General features: G+C 59.5%; 1 protein-coding gene across 1 annotated transcript in view; it reads left to right on the top strand.

The window, feature by feature from the left end:
• The window catches only part of LOC113985161 (patatin-like phospholipase domain-containing protein 6), a 44,190-nt gene that overhangs the window by 16,419 nt on the left and 14,433 nt on the right, over nt 1–13,338 (top strand). Inside the window, exons 20-31 of the mRNA XM_039380942.1 lie at nt 964–1,039; nt 1,162–1,302; nt 2,431–2,494; nt 2,575–2,743; nt 6,184–6,366; nt 7,418–7,536; nt 8,186–8,342; nt 8,756–8,872; nt 8,977–9,046; nt 10,144–10,260; nt 10,687–10,803; nt 12,807–12,994. Of these exons, the coding sequence (XP_039236876.1) occupies nt 964–1,039; nt 1,162–1,302; nt 2,431–2,494; nt 2,575–2,743; nt 6,184–6,366; nt 7,418–7,536; nt 8,186–8,342; nt 8,756–8,872; nt 8,977–9,046; nt 10,144–10,260; nt 10,687–10,803; nt 12,807–12,994 (1,518 nt within the window). The remainder of the gene's footprint in view (nt 1–963; nt 1,040–1,161; nt 1,303–2,430; nt 2,495–2,574; nt 2,744–6,183; nt 6,367–7,417; nt 7,537–8,185; nt 8,343–8,755; nt 8,873–8,976; nt 9,047–10,143; nt 10,261–10,686; nt 10,804–12,806; nt 12,995–13,338) is intronic.

Raw genomic sequence — 13,338 nt, 5'->3', positions numbered from 1 at the left:
AGGTACTCCCAGGTACCCCCCAGACCCCCCAGACCTCCCAGGTACCCCCCCAGACCCCCCAGGAACCCCCCAGACCCCTCAGGTACTCCCGGGTACCCCCCAGACCCTCCAGGTACCCCCTAGACCCTGCAGGTACTTGAGGTGCCCAAGGATTTGGGGTGGTGGCACCTGAAGTCCCCAAGGATGGGGTGGTGGCACCTGAGGTCCCCAAGGATGGAGGGCAGTGGTGGCACCTGAGGTGGCCAAAAATGGGGTGGTGGCACTTGAGGTCCCCTAGGATGGAGGGTGGTGGTGGCCTCTGAGGTTCCAAGGATTTGGGGTGATGGCACCTGAGGTCACCAAGGGTGAAGGGTGGTAGTGGCACCTGAAGTCCCCAAGGATGGGGTGGTGACACCCCAGGTGCCCAAGGCTTTGGGGTGGTGGCACCTGGAGTCCGCAAGGATGGAGGGTGGTGGTGGCACCTGAAGTCCCCAAGGATGGGGTGGTGGCACCTGGAGTCCCCAAGGATGGAGGGTGGTGGTGGCACCTGGAGTCCCCAAGGATGGGGTGGTGACACCCGAGGTGCCCAAAGCTCTGGGGTGGTGGCACCTGGAGTCCCCAAGGATGGGGTGGTGACACCCCAGGTGCCCAAGGCTTTGGGGTGGTGGTACCTGAGGTCCCCAAGGATGGGGTGGTGACACCCGAGGTGCCCAAGGCTTTGGGGTGGTGGCACCTGAGGTCCCCAAGGCTTTCGGGTGGTGACATCTGAAGTGCCCAAGGCTTTGGGGTGGTGGCACCTGGAGTCCCCAAGGATGGGGTGGTGACACCCGAGGTGCCCAAGGCTTTGGGGTGGTGGCACCCGAAGTCCCCAAGGATGGAGGGTGGTGGTGGCACCCAAAAAGTCACGTGGCACACTAGTCCAGGGTGTCAGCAAGCCCCTCCCAGGTCTGACGGCCCTCCCTGTCCCCGTCCCTGTCCCCGCAGGTCGTCACCCGCCTCATCCACCTGCTGAGCCAGAAGATCCTGGGGAACCTCCAGCAGCTCCGCGCGCCCTTCGCCGGTGGGTGCCACGGCGGGGTCCGGGCGCGGTGGGGTGACCTCCCCGGGGGTGTCCCACGGGTGGCCGTGCCCACGTCCCCGCCGTGTGTGTCCCCATCCCCGCCGTGTGTGTCCCCCCCGCAGGCTCCGGCCTGGGTGTGGCCTCCAGCTCGGAGCCCATCAACCCCACCAGCAACCTGTCGACGGTGGCGGTGCTGCCGGTGTGCGAGGAGGTGCCCACGGCCGCCTTCACGCTGGAGCTGCAGCACGCCCTCACCGACGTCGGTGAGCGGCCCCAGGGCGTGGTGGTGGTCTGGGGGGTGCGGGGTGTGGCCCCCACAGTGCAGTGGTGTGACGATGTGGTGTGGTGGGAGTCGTGGTGGGGTGACCACAGCATCGTGGGGTGAGCACAGGATGGGGGTGAGCACAGGTTGGGGGTGATCACAGGTTGGGGGTGATCACAGCATGGGGGTGACCACAGCATGGTGGTGACCACAGCATTGGGGTGACCATAGGTTGGGGGTGACCATAGGTTGGGGGTGACCACAGCATGGGGGTGAGCACAGGCTGGAGGTGATCACAGCGTTGTGGGGTGACCACAGCATGGAGGTGACCATAGATTGGAGGTGAGCACAGGATGGGGGTGGCCACAGGATTGGGGTGATCACAACATGAGAGTGACTCCAGGATGGGGGTGGCCACAGAATGGGGGTGACCATAGATTGGGGGTCACCACAGCATGGAGGTGACCATAGATTGGAGGTGAGCACAGGATGGGGGTGGCCACAGGATTGGGGTGATCACAGCATGAGAGTGACTCCAGGATGGGGGTGGCCACAGAATGGGGGTGATCACAGGATGGGGGTGACCACAGGTTGGGGGTGATCACAGTGTTGTGGGGGTGACCACAGGAGGGGGGTGACCATAGGTTGGGGGTGACCATAGATTGGAGGTGAGCACAGGATGGGGGTGACCATAGGTTGGGGGTGATCACAGCATGAGGGTGAGCACAGGATGGGGGTGGCCACAGAATGGGGGTGGCCACAGAATGGGGGTGACCACAGGATGAGGGTGACCACAGCACGGGGATGAGCACAGTATAGGGGTGACCATAGATTGGGGGTCACCACAGCATGGGGGTGACCATAGGTTGGGGGTGACCACAGAATGGGGGTGACCACAACCCCATGCCATGATGGTGACCAGGTCACAGTGACCACAGCCCCGTGGCATGGTGGTGACCATGTTATGGAGATGACCAGAGCCCCATGCCATGGTGGTGACCCTGCCATGATGGTGACCAGGTCACAGTGACCGCAGCCCCGTGGCATCGTGGTGACCTTGTCATGGTGACCTTGTCATGGTGACCACAGCCCCGTGTCACGGCAGTGACCCCGTGCCCCCCTCCCCCAGGTCCCACCCTGCTCCTCACCAGCGACATCATCCGCGCCCGCCTCGGCTCCTCGGCGCTGGACAGGTAACTCCCGCGGGGAGGAGGGAGCGTCCCCTGTCCCCCCACATCCCCCCCATCCCTGGCTGACCCCTGTGCCCCGGCAGCATCCAGGAGTACCGGCTGTCGGGGTGGCTGGCGCAGCAGGAGGACATCCACCGCATCGTCCTCTACCAGACCGACTGCACCCTCACCACCTGGACCCTGCGCTGCTTCCGCCAGGCCGACTGCATCCTCATCGTGGGGCTGGGAGACCAGGAGCCCGAGCTGGGAGAGGTCAGCTGGGGGCAGGGGAGGGGCACGAGGGGGGCACTGAATCCGAAAAATCCGGAACAATGAACTGCCCAGAGACTTTTTGATCTTTGAGCAGCGAAGGTGTTTATTGGCAGCGCCGGGAGCGAGCCAGCTATCGCTGGAAAAACTTGCTCCAGGGCTTCACACAAAATCAGCAGGTTTTATACAGTTTTCGTATAGGATTAAATGCATATTCAAGTGATTACAACATCTATCTATACATACTAATAACAGGCAGAGTGTAGGTGGAGCTCAGGCAGGGCTTGGGGAGGTGCTTCTCTTGGCCCTCAATCTTGGGGGTAGTTCCAATCTTCCTCCCATGGGTCTGGGGGCTTAATCTCATCTTCCTCAGCTTGGCCTCTCTTCTTTTCCATTGTTCTCAACCCGCTCACTGAAGCTTGGAAAAAGCCTCAGCTCCTGGCCTGTTTCTTCTATTCAAGGTCTACCTTGTCCTACTGCATCTTGATTTATTACCTCCAGGCCTATGACATGTTCTTTTACCATTCTCTTAAGTTTTGCTCAGGTAAGTAGAACAGAACAAGCACAGATGGTTTGGTAGCTTGTTAGCAGGCCCAAATTTCTTGGTTAACTCTTTGGGCCTGGCCTCCTGTTTCAGCACCGAAAGCAGCCCCGGCGCCTCGAGTGCTGTGCCCGGTTCTGGGCGCTCGGTTTGGGGAGGACGTTGAGGGGCTGTGATGCCAAAATTGGCAGAAATGTGACTGCTCAGAGACAGTTTTGGGTGTTTCAGCAGCGAAGGTGTTTATTTGGAGCAACGTTGGGGTGCTGGGCAGCTCTGGCTGCACAAACCAGCTCTGAAGTTCTCAGTGTTCTCAGTCCGGCAATTTATACACTTTTCATGAGGGATTACGACATCTTTGCGTGCATATTCATTCCATTTCACAACCTAATTATCATATTCATAACAGGCGGGGTTTGGGCAGAGCTTGGGGTGGGATCATCCTTTTGGGGAGATCTTTGGTGGTCATTCTGGCTCTTCAGCCTCGTCAGGGGTTGTCTTTCTTCTCCTCATCTTTGTGAACTCTTCAACTCTTCCTGGCTCCGTGCGGGGGGCTCACGAAAACCCCTTGTCTGAGCTCCTCTATCTCCTCAGATGTCCATTTTATCTAATTTATGACCACTGAGCTGACCTTTCTGTTATCTTCTGTTAGAACAGAACATACCAAACATAGGCAGGGCTCTCAGAGCAAGGTACCACCTCTCTCTGGACTGATCCCTCAATATCTGCTCTTTGTTTCTGCTGCCTTTTGACATAAACGTTGCGTTCCTCGGAGTGAGGTCTGTGAAACCTTCCTCAGAGCAAAATTCCAGTATCCAGACCTGTTTTGGCTCCTGTTTCAGCTGGAGCGAGTCCGGAGAAGGGTCTGGAGCACAAGTCCCATGAGAAGCAGCTGGGGGGGCTCAGCCTGGACGGGAGGAGGCTCAGGGGGGATCTTCTCACCCTCTGCAACTCCCTGATGGGGTTGGAGCCGGGGCAGGTCGGGCTCTGCTCCCAGAAGAAGGGCAAGAGGACACAACCTTGAGCTGCACCAGGGGAGGGTTTAGGTTGGACATCAGGAAGTTCTTCACAGAGGGAGTGGTTGGACATTGGAAGGGGCTGCCCAGGGAGGTGGGGGAGTCACTGTCCCTGGAGGTGTTTAAGGGAAGACTCAGTGCCATGGTGTGGGTGATGAGGTGGGGTTGGGTCACAGGTTGGACTGGATGATCCCAGAGGTCTTTCCCAACCCCATTGATCCTGTGATTCTGTGATTAGGAGGAATTTCTTCACAGAAAGGGTGGTTGGACACTGGAATGGTCTGCCCGGGGAGGTGGTGGAGTCCCTGGGTCTCTCTGAGAAGAACCATGGATGTGGTGCCATGGTGTGGGTGACGAGGTGGGGTTGGGTCACAGGTTGGACTGGATGGTCTCAGAGGTCTTTCCCAACCCCATTGATCCTGTGATTCTGTGACAAGGGGACACAGCCTTGAGCTGCACCAGGGGAGGGTTTAGGTTGGACATCAGGAAGTTCTTCCCAGAGAGGGTGGTTGGACATTGGAATGGGCTGCCCAGGGAGGTGGTGGAGTCACCGTCCCTGGAGGTGTTTGAGAAGAACCATGGATGTGGTGCCATGGTGTGGGTGACGAGGTGGGGTTGGGTCATGGGTTGGACTGGATAGTCTCAGACGTCTTTCCCAACCCTGTTGATCCTGTGATTCTGTGATTAGGAGGAATTTCTTCACAGAAAGGGTGGTTGGACACTGGAATGGTCTGCCCAGGGAGATGGTGGAGTCCCTGGGCTTCTCTGAGAAGAACCATGGACGTGGTGCCATGGTGTGGGTGATGAGGTGGGGTTGGGTCACAGGTTGGACTGGATGGTCCCAGAGGTCTTTCCCAACCCCATTGATCCTGTGATTCTGTGATTAGGAGGAATTTCTTCACAGAGGGAGTGGTTGGACATTGGAAGGGGCTGCCCGGGGAGGTGGTGGAGTCCCTGGGTCTCTCTGAGAAGAACCATGGATGTGGTGCCATGGTGAGGGTGATGAGGTGGGGTTGGGTCACAGGTTGGACTGGATGGTCTCAGAGGTCTTTCCCAACCTCATTGATCCTGTGATTAGGAGGAATTTCTTCACAGAAAGGGTGGTTGGGCCTTGGAAGGGGCTGCCCAGGGAGGTGGTGGAGTCACCGTCCCTGGAGGTGTTTAAGGGAAGACTCAGTGCCATGGTCTGGGTGACGAGGTGGGGTTGGGTCACAGGCTGGACTGGATGATCCCAGAGGTCTTTCCCAACCCATTTGATCCTGTGATTCTGTGACTCAACAGCACGATCCTGTTAAGCCAGAATTCTTTTATTCGCCATCGGGGTGGTGTTGGGGGTAATTCCTCCATAAACACTCCACTGAAACAAAGATTTTATGAGCTTTTATACACTTGAACATCCCAAGCCCCTTCCCAACAGTCAATCATCTGATTGTTACGAGGCATCAACATCAATCTTCAGTTAAAGGTCACCCAAACTTCTTCTACCTAAACAAGCCTTGAAATAGTTTTGGATCTTATCGTGACATCATCATCCATCTTTAATTAAAGGTGACCCAAACTTCTTCTACCTAAACAACCTTTGAGATAGTTTCATATCTTATTTTTACAAGACATGAACATCAGTCCTTAGTTAAAGGTCACCCAAACCTCTTCCACCTAAACCCCCCTTGATTGATTTAGTTTTCTCTTCCTGAACAACCCCTCTGTCAATGGAGTTCCCTGGGGCATCCAGGGCCTTGTTTTGCTGCTCCCTCCAACTCCTTGTTCCCCGTCTCCGAGGAACGTCCGAGTGACGAATTCGCAGAGTTGGCGCGGTAACGGTGAACTCCAGAATTCCCGGGATTCCTGGGCTGTCACTGGGGTTCTGGTGACGTGCCCCCTTTCCACAGCTGGAGCAGATGCTGGAGAACACGGCGGTGCGGGCGCTGAAGCAGCTGGTGCTGCTGCACCGCGAGGACGGGCCCAGCCCGGCGCGCACCGTGGAGTGGCTCAACATGCGCAGTTGGTGCTCGGGGCACCTCCACATCCGCTGCCCCCGGCGCGTCTTCTCCCGCCGGAGCCCCGCCAAGCTGGTACGTCTGGGTGTGTCCCCCTGGGCTGGCCTGGATGACCTGCCACAGGCATTGTCAACCACTGTCCATCCCCAGCCCTGGGTGGCCTTGGTGGTCTTCCATGGTCATTGTCAACCGCTGTCCGTCCCCAGCCTTGGGTGACCTTGATGGTTTTCCATGGTCATTGTCAACCGCTGTCCATCCCCAGCCCTGGGTGGCCTTGGTGGTCTTCCTTGGTCATTGTCAACTGCTGTCCATCCCCAACCCTGAGTGACCTTGATGACCTACCACGGTCATTGTCAACCACTGTCCCCCACCCTATATGACCTTGATGGTTTTCCATGGTCATTGTCAACCACTGTCCATCCCCAACCCCGGGTGGCCTTGGTGGTCTTCCATGGTCATCGTCAAACGCTGTCCATCCCCAGCCCTGGGTGACCTTGGTGACCTGCCACAGTCATTGTGAACCACTGTCCCCAACCCTAGGTGACCTTGGTGACCTGCCATGGTCATCATCACCCACTGTCTGTTCCCAGCCCCAGGTGACCCTGTTGGTCTTCCTTGGTCATCACCCACTGTCTGTCCCCAATCCCGCATGATCTTGGTGACCTGCCATGGTCATTGTCAACCACTGTCCCCAACCCTGGGTGACCCTGGTGACCTGCCATGGTCATCATCACCCACTGTCTGTCCCCACATGATCTTGGTGACCTGCCATGGTCATTGTCAACCACTGTCCCCAACCCTGGGTGACCCTGGTGACCTGCCATGGTCATCATCACCCACTGTCTGTCCCCACATGATCTTGGTGACCTGCCATGGTCATTGTCAACCACTGTCCCCAACCCTGGGTGACCCTGGTGACCTGCCATGGTCATTGTCAACCACTGTCCCCAACCCTGGGTGACCTTGGTGACCTACCATGGTCATCATCACCCACTGTCTGTCCCCAGCCCTGGGTGACCTTGGTCACCTGCCATGGTCGTCATCATGGGGTGACCTTGGTGGTCTTCCATGGTCTTCCATGGTCTTCCACGGTCACCATCACCCACCGTCTGTCCCCTCCTCGCAGCGGGAGATGTACGAGAAGGTGTTTGAGAAGGAGCCCGACCGCCACAGCGACTTCTCCCGCCTGGCGCGGGTCCTCACCGGCAACACCATCGCCCTCGTCCTGGGCGGCGGCGGCGCCAGGTGGGTGCTGGGCACGGTGGAACCCGGCAAAGTGGAGGGTCCTGGGCTCGTCCGTCTTGGTTTTCCTTGTCTGTCTGTCTGTCTGTCCAGGGGCTGCTCCTACATTGGGGTGATGGAGGAGTTGGGGATCCCCATTGACGTGGTGGGTGGGACCCGGCGGGTTGGGGGGTCCTCAGCTCATCCATGCTCTTGTAGGGTTTGTCCATCCATCCAGGGGTTGCTCCCACATCAGGGTGATGGGGAAGTCGAGGATCCCTATCGGCCTGACGGGATGGGGAGTCCTGAGCTCATCCATCTGGGTTTTCCATGTCCATCCATCCAGGGGTTGCTCCCACATCAGGATGATGGAGGAGCCAGGGATCCCCATCGACATGGCAGGATGGGGGGTCCTGGGCTCATCCATCTGGGTTTTCCATGTCCATCCATCCAGGGGTTGCTCCTACATCGGAGTGATGGAGAAGTCACCCATCGACCTGGCAGGGTGGGGGGTCCTGGGCTCATCCATCTTGGTTTTCCTCGTCCGTCTGTCTGTCTGCCCAGGGGTTGCTCCCACGTCGGGGTGATGGGGAAGCTGGGGATCCCCATCGACCTGGTGGGGTGGGGAGGTCCTGGGCTCGCCCATCTTGGTTTTCCTTGTCCCTCCATCCAGGGGCTGCTCCCACATCGGGGTGATCAAGGCCATGGAGGAGTCGGGGATCCCCATTGACATGGTGGGCGGCACCTCCATCGGGGCCTTCATCGGGGCGCTGTACGCGGAGGAGCGCAGCGCCGTGCGCACCAAGCAGCGCGCACGGGAGTGGGCCAAGGTGGGTGCTGGGGGCCTCCCCCACCCCGGCCAGGGCTCCCCACCCATGGCCAGCCTTGCCTGGGTTGTTTCTAAACCTTCTTCTTCTTCTTCTTCTTCTTCTTCTTCTTCTCCTCCTCCTTCTCCTTCTCCTCTTTCTCCTCCTCCTTCTCCTCCTCCTCCTCCTCCTCCTCCTCCTCCTCCTTCCTTCTTCTCCTTCTCTTCTCCTCTTCCTCCTCCTTCTCCTTCTCCTCCTCCTTCCTTCTTCTCCTTCTCTTCTCCTCTTCCTCCTCCTTCTCCTCCTCCTCTTCCTTCATTTCTCTCCTTCCTCCTCTTCGTTCTTCTCTCCATATTTTTCTTCCTCCTCCTTCTTCTCCCTCCTCCTTCTCTCTCTTCTTCCTCCTCTTCTTATTCCTCCTCCTCCTCCTCTTCCAGTGCATGAATTCGGTCTTCGAGACCGTCCTGGACCTCACCTACCCCATCACCTCCATGTTTTCGGGCTCAGCCTTCAACGCCAGCATCAACAAGGTTTTCCAGGACAAGCAGATCGAGGTGCGACCCTCTGACCCCCCCCCCACCACGGCGAGGGTCCAACCCCTCACTGACCCCCCCCCCGATGTCCCCATGGCGTCACCCACCCCGTGCTGTCCCCCCAGGACCTGTGGCTGCCCTACTTCAACGTCACCACCGACATCACGGCCTCGGCCATGCGCGTGCACACCGATGGTAAGAGCGCCCGGGGGAGCTCCTGGGGGGCCACCCGGTCCCCCATTGGGGGGACCCTCCTCACCAGCACCCCAAAACGGTGCTGTGGGGGCAAGGACAGGGCTCAGAGGGCTCGTGGTGAGCCCGGGCAATGGTTGGTGACTTCCCAGAGCCACCCCACTGTGCCCCTGTGGGGGTCTGTCTGTGCTCCCCACATCCTGGGCGGGGTGGGGGCAGAACTGGGGGGGGCTGGAGGTGCCCCCCGACCCTGGGGAGGCTGCATGAGCCACTAACACACCCAGTAACCCCACTAACCCCAGTAACCCCCAGCCACGGCACGTGGGCCACGGGGACGGAGGGGAGGTGGGGACACCACAGTGGGAGTGGGGACACCACGGTGGAGGTGGGGACACCACAGTAGTGGGGGTGTTGTGGTGGGGTCATCGTGGTGGTGGAGACGGTGTGGCGGTGGTGAGAACACAGCGGTGGTGGGGTGGGGTCACTGTGGTGGTGGGGACGCTGAGGTGGGGTCACTGTGGTGGTGGGGACGATGAGGTGGGGTCACTGTGGTGGTGGGGACGATGAGGTGGGGTCACTGTGGTGGTGAGGATGATGAGGTGGGGTCACTGTGGTGGTGGGGATGATGAGGTGGGGTCACTGTGGTGGTGGGGACGATAAGGTGGGGTCACTGTGGTGGTGGGGACGATGAGGTGGGGTCACTGTGGTGGTGAGGACGATGAGGTGGGGTCACTGTGGTGGTGGGGACGATGAGGTGGGGTCACTGTGGTGGTGGGGACGATGAGGTGGGGTCACGGTTGCGGGGCCGTCGCGGCGGTGGCGGGAACGTTGTGGTGGCTGCCCCTCCTCCTTGCCTCGGTGGCGGAGCTCACCTGGGACATTTTGCCGTCCACGGGCCGCCCTGGTGGCCCGTCAGCAGCCTGGCTCTCGCTCTGCCCGCGCCTCTAACACCCACTAATCCCCTCTCACCCCTCTAACCCACCCACCCACCCGCCCGCCCGCCCTTCCCCGCTCCGCTGGGGCTGCCAACGTCCCCCCGCCCCCGGGCACCTCCTGGGTCACCTCCCCCGTGGCCGTGACCGTGTCCTCTCCGTCCCCAGGCAGCCTCTGGCGCTACGTCCGAGCCAGTGCCTCCTATACCCCCTACCTGCCTCCGCTCTGCGACCCCAAGGACAGCCACTGGCTGGTGGACGGCTGCTATGTTAACAATGTCCCAGGTCAGCACCTCGCTCGCCGGGGCCACCGGCCTCCCCTTCCAAAAACCCGCCTCCTCCCACCCCCCTGAAAAAACCACGGCCACCCCCCAAAAAAAAACCACGGCCACCCCCCAAAAAAAACCACGACCACCCCCCAAAAAAAACCCACGGCCACCCCCCAAAAAAATCCACGGCCACCCCCCAAAACACCCACGTCCACCACAGCCACCCCCCAAAACACCCACGTTCTGTCCCACCTCGAGCCACTTGGACTTTGCAAAGGGCCGGTCAGGGCGCGCCACGGGCTCCTCTGCCACCCGGGGGTGCCTGCCGGGCGCCCGTGGGGTGCAGACGTGCCACAGGCAGGGCGAGGGGCGAGGGGCAGCCCCCCCCGGGCCGGGGGTGCGGGGCGGGCGGCGCTGACGCCGTTTGTTCCCGCCGGCGCAGGCTCGCTCTGGCGCTACGTGCGAGCCAGCATGACCCTCTCGGGGTACCTCCCGCCCCTCTGCGACCCCAAGGACGGCAACTTGCTGATGGACGGGGGTTACATCAACAACCTGCCAGGCAAGTAGCGGCTCCACTGCTGGCGGCCCCGCCGGGGGCGCAGGCGGGCGGCGGGGCGGGGGCTGCGTGGCCCCCACCAGGTGGGATTTCCGCGGACGGAGGTGTCGAGGCCGGATTTGGGACGTCTCGTTTGGTTTGGAGGCTTCTCGGGGGCTTCCTCGTCGGGTGTCGGCTCAAGGAATGTCCGTCCGTCTCTTGGGGTCCTCCATCTCAAACGCCTTCCCAGGGCATCTCCATTTCTTCCCATGCAGGAGGCATCCATCCATCCATCTTGCATCATCTCTAGGTGTCCTCCAGGTCAGGTCGTTTCCCAGGGCGTCTCCACATGCCTTCACATGCAGGATGAATCCATCCATCCATCTTCCATCATCTCTTGGGGTCCTCAGTCTTGATCATCCTCTTGGGGCATCCTCACGTACAGGATGAATCCATCCACCTTCCATCATCTCTTGGTGTCCTCCATCTCAGGTGCCTTCCCAGGGCATCTCCATGTTTCTTCATGTGCAGGATGGATCCATCCATCCACCTTCCATCATCTCTTGATGTCCTCCATCTCAGGTGGCTTCCCAGGGCATCTCCGTGTTTCTTCATGTGCAGGATGGATCCATCCATCCACCTTCCATCATCTCTTGATGTCCTCCATCTCAGGTGCCTTCCCAGGGCATCTCCATGTTTCTTCACATGCAGGATGCATCCGTCCATCCTCCATCATCTCTTGGGATCCTCTTGATGTGCTCAGTCTCGATCATCCTTTTGGGGCATCTTCATCCCCCTTGACCTGCCAGAAGAGTCCCAGTGTTGTGTCATCTCCTGGTGTTGGTACCAGGTGGTTTCCCAGATCATTTGCGTCCTTCACGTCCAAAAACATCCCTGCATCTCGTGCCCTCCTTGGCACTGGATGTCCTCCTGGAGTGTCCTCGTGCTCCTGACGTACCAACCACCTCCTTCCACCCTGCACCACCCTCTCCTGGTGTCATCACCATCATCCCTTGATGTCCTCAGCACCAGGCGTCCTCCTGGAGCGTCTCCATCCTCCCTGACGTGCAAACAACCTTCCTCATCATCATCAACCCTTGATGTCCTCTGCACCAGGTTCCCTCCTGGACCATCTCCATCCTTCTCCATCCTCTTCCATGTGCAAGACCACTTGATGGTCTCCTGGTGTCACTGGATGTTCTCCTGGAGCATCTCCACCCTCCTTCACATGGAAAAAACCTTCCTCCATCCTTCATCATTGTCATCCCTTGATGTCCTCAGCACCAGACATCCTTCTGGAGCATCTCCATCCTCTTCTCTGTGTGAGCTGCCTCCAACCACTCGGCATCACCTCCTGGTGTCCTCACCCTGGATGTCCTCCCGGAGCATCTGCATCCTCCTCCACATGCAAACAACCTTCCTCCATCCTTCATCATCATCATCCCTTGATGTCCTCAGCACCCAATGTCCTCCTGGAGCATCTCCACCTTCCTTCACGTGCAAACAACCTTCCTCTATCCTTCATCATCATCATCCCTTGATGTCCTCAGCACCCCATGTCCTCCTGGAGCATCTCCACCCTCTTTCACATGCCAACAACCTTCCTCCATCACCTCCTGGTGTCCTGACCCAGGACACCCTCCTGGACCATTCCAATGACCTTCCTCCATCACCTCCTGGTGTCCTGACCCAGGACACCCTCCTGGACCATTCCAATGACCTTCCTCCGTCACCTCCTGGTGTCCTGACCCAGGACACCCTCCTGGACCATTCCAATGACCTTCCTCCATCACCTCCTGGTGTCCTGACCCAGGACACCCTCCTGGACCACCTCCATCCTCCACATCCCCCCACAGAAGCTGCCGCTTGCCTGTGCCCCCCGTTGCCCCCCGCACGTTCCCGAGGTCCCACCCCTGCTCTGTCACCCCCAGGACACATCCCTGTGCCACCACCCCCCTCCCCAGGGGCTCGGAGTGGGGGCATCCCCAGCCCCACTGAGCTCCCGGTCCCTCCTCGTTGTCCCGCAGCCGACATCGCGCGCAACATGGGGGCCAAGACGGTGATCGCCATCGACGTGGGCAGCCAGGACGAGACCGACCTGTGCAACTACGGAGACAGCCTGTCCGGCTGGTGGCTGCTCTGGAAGCGCCTCAACCCCTGGGCCGAGAAGGTCAAGGTGGGTCCTGGGGGGGTTGTCACGAGTTGGGACCTTCAGGTTGGGTTGGGTGGAGAAGGTCAAGGTGGGTCCTGGGGGCGTTGTCACAGGTTGGGACCTTCAGGTTGGGTTGGATGGAGAAGGTCAAGGTGGGTCCTGGGGGCGTTGTCACAGGTTGGGACCTTCAGGTTGGGTTGGGTCGAGAAGGTCCCGTTGACTCCCAAGACCCCCAAGCCCTTGGGGTTTCTAAATTCTTCTCCAAGAGGAGCCCGGGGGTGGCTGGATCGATCTTAGTCCCAGACTGCTGATGGTTTTAGGTCCAAGGAATTCCAGAGGTGTGGTTGAGCCTGGGGGTGGCTGGATCAATCTTAGTCCTGGACAATCAATGGTTTTAAATCCAAGGA

The sequence above is a fragment of the Pipra filicauda genome, unplaced genomic scaffold (assembly GCF_003945595.2).
Source record: "Pipra filicauda isolate LSUMZ 115617 unplaced genomic scaffold, ASM394559v2 scaffold1096_size50013_pilon, whole genome shotgun sequence".
In the NCBI taxonomy this organism is placed as follows: Eukaryota; Metazoa; Chordata; class Aves; order Passeriformes; family Pipridae; genus Pipra; species Pipra filicauda.
The sequence above is the reverse complement of the archived record's forward strand: the minus strand, read 5'-3'. Positions and strand labels throughout refer to the sequence as shown.